This window comes from Vigna radiata, chromosome 2, assembly GCF_000741045.1.
Source record: "Vigna radiata var. radiata cultivar VC1973A chromosome 2, Vradiata_ver6, whole genome shotgun sequence".
NCBI classification, from domain to species: Eukaryota; Viridiplantae; Streptophyta; class Magnoliopsida; order Fabales; family Fabaceae; genus Vigna; species Vigna radiata.
In genome coordinates this window covers 24746616-24756590 of record NC_028352.1, presented here as the reverse complement: position 1 = coordinate 24756590, position 9975 = coordinate 24746616, and the positions used below count along the sequence as shown (strand labels likewise).

Here is a 9975-nt window from a genome sequence, read left to right as displayed (position 1 = left end):
CGTAATCGTTTACCGGTGTCTTGTAAACGATTACAACAGCTTGTTTGGCTGCACCACTTTTTAATTACATGAAATTAAGTCCTTCAATACCCAACGAAGAGTAAACCACTCATTTGAGCATCTTTCTCTCACCAATAAATCATATAAAATAAGTTCTAAGTGTGTTGTACCTCAGACAGTAAACACGTGGTCCTCTGTTAACAAAAAATTGGCTCCCTGTGGTCAACTTTGTGTCCAAAACACAGAATCAGTTCGCGTAATCGTTTACCAGTGTCTTGTAAACGATTACAACAGCTTTTTTGGCTGCATTAGTTTCTCCATATGTCAAAATACACATTTCTTACCTATGTCAAAAATCATTGTTTCATTCATCATTCAAATCCATTAAAGTTTGTTCATTAACAATTCAAACAAAACATCATATACCATTTACAATAAAGATATCTTAATAAAGGCAACTTCCATGTTTCTAACATTCAACAAAAAACTAACCAAATTACAAAANNTTTGTTCATGCTACATAATCTGCATATTACAATATCTAAAATAAAATTTACAAATATCAGTCATTCTTTATCCTAAGCAATCCAACATAAGGAGTCCGAAGTGCTCTACTCTTGTAACGCCTTCGCAACCCCATCCTGACATATGTCTTCGTTGGAGGAGTAATACCACCCGGGGAGAACACTCTCGGGGAGATAGACGGTTCTTCACGAGGCACACTTTGTCCACCATCCTCTGGTCGTCTTCGTCTAGCTTTCTCAAATGCCACCTCTTCCTCCAACAAAAGAACCCTCCTTTTAAGTTCTGCAACTAAACTTTGTTGCTGGTGTAGAGTTTGCATAAAACTCTCTTTGCGTTTTCTCTTAAGTAGCTTCTTTGCTGATGCCTTGTCATCTTTCATTTTTTGTCTTGGTTCATCCTTAAAATCACTACATATGAACTTTGTGGAAACCGAGTGACGAACCGTCAACTGCATATAAATTCCAAAAACCAAAACTTCAAAACCCTAAATAAAAAAAACATACAAAACCCAAACTCCAAATACCAAGCACTAAACACCACAAACCAACCAAAGATTAACGCGCTTACCCGGGTCGAAGAAGTCGTCATTTCGCAACACGAACACACCAACAACCAAAAGATGCAATAACCGCAACACCCACCCCGATAATGAAGGCAAAGAGGGCAACCACAAAGACCAACGACAGTCAGATCATAAAAACGAAGCCGAAAACGATTTGGGATGACTGTAAGGGAAGAGAACGAACCTCTCAGAGAAACTCCACAACTGATGAAACAGGGAAGAAAGAGAACTTTTATATGCAATGAATCTGGCCAAGGGCAAACTCGGAAACAAAATTTTCAAACCATTTCATATTAAATGACATCACTTTTTTGAAATTTAAAAAAAAAACACCCAAGCCGACACGTGGCATTGTCAAAATAGTATCAAATGAAGAGTGTTAAAATATCAAGATCTTTTTTTTTTTATTTTGAGTTTTAAATTTTGTTATATTTTTGTCTTTAAGATAAATTATATATTTTTAGACTATATACAGATTATATAAAATATTATTTCTATCATATGTTATGTGCATAATACAAATTTTCACATGTAATTTGTTAAAATAATTTTATATTTAACAGAAATCATTTATTATAAATTAGATAATTTATTTGTGAATACAGATAATTTGTCACAACCAGCATTATCTGTGATCCAACAGTTAAATATTTTAAACACTATAAACTGAACCATTGTCAGTTTATGTTATCTCATGAAGAATTGAGTAAAAATGAGACACAATTTAATTATGTTTTGGATTGTCTAAATTTAAGAGCAACTAATTAATACAAAAATTAACAAAATAAAAAATTTCTAATTAAGATAAGATGCTAAAAATAAATCAGAAATAAAAACTTATAAGTTTAATATGAGAAAATTAAATCTAAATTACAAGAATAGAACGTCTATCGATGAAAAAATTTTCTAACCATAGTGAATCGATGATTGAAAGAAAAAAAATATATGAAAAGACTTCATCACAAAGCAAGATAAACATAGAAAAGATAGTTTATACAGTTAACTACACTGTAATTATAAAAGTTTAATTTTTTTAAACAGAACCATAAAATGATATAATTTAGTTATCCCTAACAATAGTTTAGTTTTTATAGTTTAATATAGAATAAATAATCTTTATAATAATGCAATTAAATTAATTATGTCCCGCCTTTCTTACAAGTGTTTGGCTGCGGATATATCCTAATAAAAAATTATTAAAGTATAAAATAATTTTACTAAAATAAGTATAAAAGTTAAAAAAAAAAATTGTATTTTTTCTTATAAAATAATTATTTTAATTTATAAAATAATTAACTTGAAATTAAGATTAATAAAAATAGAAAAGTAGTTTTTTAATTTAAAATAACGGTTAGTTAAAGAAAAAATATGAAAAAAAAATAAGAATCACCTTTATATGGATACAAATGTATGTGAGAGATTATAATTAGTTCATCAGTGTTAAAATAATTAGTTTAACTAATAATAGAAATATATTTATTTATCTAAAATTATAGTATTTTTCATAATCATGTCTAAAAATTAACGTATGAAAATATTTAATAATGTTATAGTATTTATATTAATTATTTAATATTTTTTTATTTTTTTCAAACATTTATTAAAAGAGTAGATTTTTGTAATAAAAGAGAGTGTATTTTAATTTTTTTAATAAATATTAAAAGCACATTAAATAAAAAATTGAAAAAACAAATATTAAATACTTATTAGAAACAATGAAAAAAAGTGTGCTAAAAATGTATTCTTAATTTTGAATACTCCTCAAACACAATCATAATTTATAATCTTATAATTCATAGTTGTCAATCTTTTAAAAAGAGGAGGAGAATGAAGCACAAGAAAAGTATCATAGTGATCTACCTTTGCTTTCTTGCAGCTTCAGCTATGCCTTTCCTGCTACTTTTCTTCACTTTTTTTTCACTTAGACATTGCTGCACATCCAAGAAAGCAATTATCCACACACACTAACCATGCAATTGCTTTCATTAGACTAGTCCCTTTAGGCCATTCAACTTCATCATGTAACTAAACACATTCAGAGACACAAACTTCAGAATCATCTTTTGCTTTATCAGTAAGTTAAGAATCATACTAATTTTCCTTCTTCTCTCATTACAAATACAACAAAAAGAAATGAACCCTTTTAGTATTCATATTTTATATATTTATTCCTTTCATTTTAAAAATTTTCATGCAATTCACCAATCCATTCTGACAGTACACACACAAATATCTGTGTAATAAAATTTGCAAGAATGACTTGAAGTAGTGATTATGTTGTTGAAGAACTAGCATAGAATTACAAGAACCTTCAGACCAGAAGAATGATCCTAGCTTTAAGTTAGATCAATCTGAAGCTTTCTCATTCTTTTCTGCTTTCTCATGCAGCTTCTCAGTGAAATTATTCCTTGCTTAACCAAAAGTGAAGCAAGAACTTGTGAGAAGCAGGAAAGTGAGAGAACCATAACATAACTCTGCTGTTTTCTTTTGGCTTTTTGCATTCTTAATAAGTAGAACTTCTCAGGCTCAGAATCGAATTTCCTGTTACTTTGGCAAGCCACCTAGCTGCAACTTCTTGTGGAGTGAGGCTAGAAAGAAAAGGGACATGAAACTGGTTGTGGAGGTTATTAATGCTCATGATCTTATGCCAAAAGATGGTGAAGGATCAGCCAGTCCCTTTGTGGAAGTAGACTTTGAAAACCAGCTTAGTAGAACCAGAACTGTGCCAAAGAACCTCAACCCAACCTGGAACCAAAAACTACTCTTCCATTTGGATGCAACCAAACCTTACCATCGCCAAACTATTGAAGTATCAGTCTACAACGAGAGGAGACTCACTCCAGGCAGAAACTTCCTTGGAAGGGTCAGAATTCCTTGCTCCAACATTGTCAAGGAAGGTGAAGAAGTGTATCAGATTTTCCCACTTGAAAAGAAATGGTTTCTGTCTCCTGTTAAGGGTGAGATTGGCCTCAAAATATACATTGCATCAGAGTCAACAAACTCCAAACCAAAACCTCTTTCTCCTGTTTTCCCCTCAGAACTAGAAAAACTCCCACCTTCTACTCCACTCCAACCACCAGAATCAACAACTAGTACTACCCTTCCTCCTCCTCTTATTACTCCTTCAGACAGAACAACTTCAGAAGCTGATTCCATTGAAGAACTTCCTACATTTGACACCCCAAAATCAAGTATAGAAGAAGCAGAAGTATATTCTGGTGCACAAGTTCGGTCTGGTGGCGTTGGTATCGATCCAGATCCAAAGAAAGAAAGAAGAGAAGCTGTGCCAGAGACAACTCAACAACTAGACAAGCATCAAGTTCTCCAGCCACAGACGATTTCAATAAAGAGAAGACCACCAGGTACTCCATCTGCCATGCATTCAGTTGATCCTCAAGTCCAATCTAGTCATCATGAAAACTATAACCACAGTGACACCAATACACAGCCTAGGATTTCAGTAAAGAGGCGACCTCAAGCACAAGGTACTCCTTTCACAATGCACTCGGTTGATCCTCAAGTCCAACCAAGCCACGGTGAAGGCTACAATCACAATGACACCCACCAGAAGCCAAGAATTTCAATTAAAAGACGACCACGAGGACCCTTTAATCCACAAGTCCACGCGAGCCATGATGAAGCCTACAATCTCATGGGAACCAATCCACAACAGCCAAGAATTTTAGTAGAGAGGCAACCGCAGAATACTCCACTCACCACGCACCAAATTAGTCCTACTAGCCATGATGAAAACTACAGTCTCAATGACACCAACGCACGTCTTGGAGAAAGGTGGCCAAGTGAGGGAGCTTATGGCAGAAGAGGGTGGATGAGTGGTAGTGACAGATTCAGTAGTACATTTGATCTTGTTGAGCAGATGTATTATCTGTATGTTCGTGTTGTGAAGGCGAAAGATCTTCCTCCGAGCACCATCACCTCAAGCTGTGATCCTTATGTGGAAGTGAAGCTGGGGAACTACAAGGGAAGAACAAAGCACTTTGATAGGAAATTGAACCCGGAGTGGAACCAAGTGTTTGCTTTCTCCAAAGACCGCATTCAGTCTTCTGTTTTAGAAGTCTTCGTGAAAGATAAAGCAATGATGGGGAGAGATGAGTATATTGGAAGGGTGGTTTTTGACCTCAATGAGGTTCCAACAAGAGTTCCACCAGATAGTCCACTAGCTCCTCAGTGGTATCGGCTTGAGGACTGGCGCGAAGAAGGCAAGGTGAGGGGTGACATTATGCTTGCAGTTTGGATGGGAACACAAGCTGATGAGGCTTTCTCCGATGCTTGGCATTCTGATGCTGCCACTGTCTATGGTGAGGGTGTTTTCAACATCAGATCAAAGGTTTACATGTCACCAAAACTGTGGTATCTCAGAGTGAATGTCATTGAAGCTCAAGATGTGATACCGGGTGACAGAAACAGACTACCTGAGGTTTTTGTGAAAGCTCAAGTGGGGTGCCAACTACTAACAACCAAGATATGCCCCACCAGAACAACCACCCCATTTTGGAATGAAGATTTGATTTTTGTAGCCTGTGAGCCATTTGAGGAGCAACTAACAATCACTGTGGAGGATCGTGTGCACCCTTCAAAAGATGAGGTACTTGGGAAGATAATCCTACCAATGAACCTCTTTGAGAAGCGGCTAGACCAAAGGCCGGTTCATTCCCGCTGGTTCAGTCTGGAGAAATTTGGTTTTGGAATGTTAGAAGGTGATAGAAGAAATGAGCACAAGTTTTCAAGCAGGATTCACATGAGAGTTTGCCTTGAAGGTGGATACCATGTTCTGGATGAGTCCACATTGTACAGCAGTGATCAAAGGCCAACAGCGAGACAACTATGGAAGCAACCAATTGGGATACTTGAAGTAGGCATCTTAGGAGCTCAAGGGCTTCTCCCAATGAAGATGAGGGATGGCAGAGGCAGCACTGATGCATACTGTGTTGCCAAGTATGGTCAGAAATGGGTCAGAACCAGAACACTGCTTGACACTTTCAGTCCTAAATGGAATGAGCAATACACATGGGAGGTTTATGATCCTTGCACTGTGATAACATTGGGAGTTTTTGACAACTGCCATTTAGGTGGAGAAAAAGCTACAGGAAGGGATTCTCGTATTGGAAAGGTAAGAATAAGGCTATCAACACTTGAAGCTAATAGAACTTACACCAATTCTCACCCTCTTCTTGTTCTACACCCACATGGGGTTAAGAAGATGGGAGAGCTTCAGTTAGCAGTGAGGTTCACAGCACTCTCACTGGCTAACATAGTTCATATCTACGGCCAACCTTTGCTTCCCAAGATTCATTACTTGCACCCTTTCACAGTCAACCAAATAGACAACCTAAGGTACCAAGCAATGAACATTGTGGCTGAAAGGCTAGGCAGAGCCGAACCCCCACTCAGGAAGGAGGTGGTGGAGTACATGCTGGATGTTGATTCCCATATGTGGAGCATGAGAAGAAGCAAGGCTAACTTCTTCCGAATCATGTCACTTTTCTCTGGTATGATCAAAATGGGAAAGTGGTTCAGTGATGTTTGCCTCTGGAAGAACCATGTTACATCAATCCTAGTTCACATTCTCTTCCTTATACTGATATGGTACCCGGAATTGATCCTACCAACTGTGTTTCTATACATGTTCCTGATTGGTCTGTGGAACTACAGGTTCCGGCCAAGACACCCTCCTCAAATGGATCCTAAACTCTCCTGGGCCGAAGCTGTTCTTCCTGACGAACTAGATGAAGAGTTTGACACATTTCCAACTTCAAGATCACAAGATGTTGTGAGAATGAGGTATGACAGGCTTAGAACTGTGGCAGGTAGGATTCAGACAGTTGTTGGGGACATAGCCACACAAGGGGAGAGGTTTCAGTCTCTACTGAGTTGGAGAGACCCCAGAGCAACCAGCCTCTTTGTAGTGTTCAGCTTTTGTGCTGCTGTGACTCTCTATGCAACACCATTCAGAGTGGTGGCTCTGGTTACAGGCTTGTACTTTTTGAGACATCCAAGGTTTAGGAGCAAGATGCCTTCAGTACCAAGTAATTTCTTCAAGAGGCTCCCAGCTAGAACAGATAGTTTACTGTAATCTTGTTTTCCAAAGTTTTTGCTTGTTATTGTTATACATAGTTACACACAGTTTGCAGTTTCTTCCTTTCCTGCTTTAGTTATAATATCAGTGTTACTCCTGAATAACAATCGCTGCCTTGAAGTCCCACATCGTCAGAATGCGAATTGCTAAACATTCTACGAGTCAGGTTGCCATAGTTTATTAAAACACTTCATCACGATATAATATTGTTTATCGAATTCTGACTTTTACAACGGAAGTTGGAATTTGTTTTTCGAAAAACTAAATTCTGTATTTGTTTTACAATTTTTTTAGAAAACCGAAATTTTGAAAAGCTTTAACATTAAAAATTTAATAATTAAGATAGTTAAGGTGATATTTGAAGTTTATATTTGTAATAATTTAAATAAATTTCAAATATAATTAATATTGGAATTTAAAAAAAATCAAGTTATTTGAAAATAAATATTAAAAATTTAAATTCATGATTTAAGTGCATTTATAACTAAATCTATTTTTTAATTAAATATATTTTTAATTAAATAATATATAAAAAATAGAATAATATATGTAACACCCTAAAAATATAGTATAATATTATATAAAAGAGTTATCACGATGGAACAGTTATCAAACTATAATATAAAGTATAAACTTACAATATTTAAAAGGAATTATAAATTTTAAACTTTATATACAAGGAGCTAATAAAACTATATACAAAGCTAATCTAAAACTAGCTAAACAACAATGTCTCTTCGTCCAATGCTTGCTCCAGGAAAACTTCATCTTCCTCTGCTCACATTTACAGGATGATCATTAAAAAGAAAAAAATGCTGCAACATACAAAATACAAGCACAAACAACAGGATAAACTAGTTTTAAAAAAATAATCATTATATTAATCAACTACAATACACACAATACACATAGTCATTTACCAACTCAACACACTTTATGCATGACACTACAATAAATTGATCGTCCAGACTTAGAATGATTGTCAAGTTATGGCGGGTTATGCACTTGTGGTGGCTTTTACTGTTTTGAAAAGTCATTGCCAACAGGTTTCACCCCACCACACTCACAAGGTTAGTCTGTTCCACGCCTCAAAGCATACTGGAAGCCCCCAAGACTAATACCTCTTGCTACTCCTCACGACATGGATCAATCCTCTCTATGTGAGAATGAAAGACCATTGAAGTTTCAGAATAACCCCCAAGACTAAGCTCCTGCATTGATTCTAAACATACTTGAACCTCACCAAGAAGATTCACTTTAGAACTTACTTTCACCACTTTAAAACCATATGCATTCACTTTAAATCTCAACTCATAACTTTTGATATTCCTATAACACTTACACAATCATACATAATCCACAATGAATCAAAACATCATTCCAATCAAGCAAGAACAAAGAAAGAAAGAGTAAAACAAAAACCTAGACCAATCGCTCAACGAGCACCCTCATTGGGCGACCACAGGTTTCCCTCGCTGAGCAACTCAACTCGTTGTGCGAATCCTGAGGCAGTGCTCCCATACCCCAAACCAATCGCTCAGCGACCCAGCCCACTGAGCGAATAAAACTCTCAGTACTCCCAGATTCCAACCTCTCGCTTAGCGACCCCTCTCGTTAGGCGAGAGTAAAGACAATGGATGAACGCCGAGACCGAGCGGCGCTTAAAGCTGAGGCGTGCAAGTGAATGGTGGAACACAGGTATAATACCAAAGTTCGACCCCGAAGCTTCTAAGAGGGAGATATGGTGTGGAGAAAGACCGGGGAAGCACGTCAGACAACCTCTCATGGCAAACTTGCAGCCAAGTGGGAAGGGCAATTCAAGATAGTCGAAGCACTAGAAAACGGAGCATATCGTCTCGCTCATCCGGACGGGAAATCCATTCTGAACACCTGGAACGCCTCCCATATAAAATATTATTTTAGTTGAAACTTTACATGTTGTATTTATCTCATTTGAACGATTAATGCAATTCCTAGGATTTTCGCTCTCGACCAAACATTTTAAGTAATAATCAATAGCATAACCTAGAATCAAAACCATAGTTAATGAATGGAGAGTTCTGAAAAGAACCATTGTTAACTTGATCAGGTGGTGAACGACGAGTTCCATTAAGGACCACTACCGCCCGAAACTAAAAAAGTTGATGAACGGAGAGTTCCGAAAGGAACCACTGTCACCTTGACCGGACGGTGAACGACGAGTCCAACCTTGAACCACTGTCATCCGGTTCATTTGTATCCAGTTGATGAACGGAGGATCCTTCCAAGGAGCCACTATTAACTGGGTTATGCGAATTTTCTCGCATAGCGAGTCACCCCTGAGGGTTGTTATGCCTATAGATGGCAAAAAAAATCCGCGCCCGCGGATATCCGCGGATAAAATCCGCGACGGATAGTTGATATCTGCGGATATTTACTACCCGAAACCCGCGGATAGCGGATATTTTAATACCCGCTTATAAACGGGTCGGGTGCGGGTATTATACTATCCGTACCCGCAAATATCCGCTACCCGTAAAAAATAAAAATAAAAATTTAATTTTTATTGTATTAAGTTAAATATAATTAAAATTAACATTAATTTATATTTTATAAGGTTAAATTTAATTAAAATTGTACTATATGAATATACCGATCGAAATTAATTGTCATTTATTGACAATTAACAGGTATTAATAGTTTAGATTGTCTTACTCTTTACAAAATATACGGTATTGATTATTGATTATTGGGTTTGATTGCTTAAAAATATACCGCACTAATTAATAAGTCAGATTGTCTTACTCTTTTT

General features: G+C 36.4%; 1 protein-coding gene across 2 annotated transcripts; it reads left to right on the top strand.

Annotated features, from left to right (window-relative positions):
• The first annotated feature begins 3635 nt into the window (after nucleotides 1–3635).
• On the top strand, nucleotides 3636–7328 carry LOC106755691 (FT-interacting protein 1). 2 transcript variants are annotated; one of them, XM_014637894.2, is made up of 2 exons: nucleotides 4341–4449; nucleotides 4536–7328. In XM_014637894.2, the coding sequence occupies exon 2, from the start codon at nucleotides 4587–4589 to the stop codon at nucleotides 7179–7181; it is 2595 nt and encodes an 864-aa protein (XP_014493380.1). In that variant the 5' UTR covers nucleotides 4341–4449; nucleotides 4536–4586; the 3' UTR covers nucleotides 7182–7328. The 2 variants fall into 2 exon arrangements, with proteins under 2 accessions (XP_014493379.1, XP_014493380.1); XM_014637893.2 differs by having other exon boundaries at nucleotides 3636–7327.
• Nucleotides 7329–9975: the final 2647 nt, after the last annotated feature.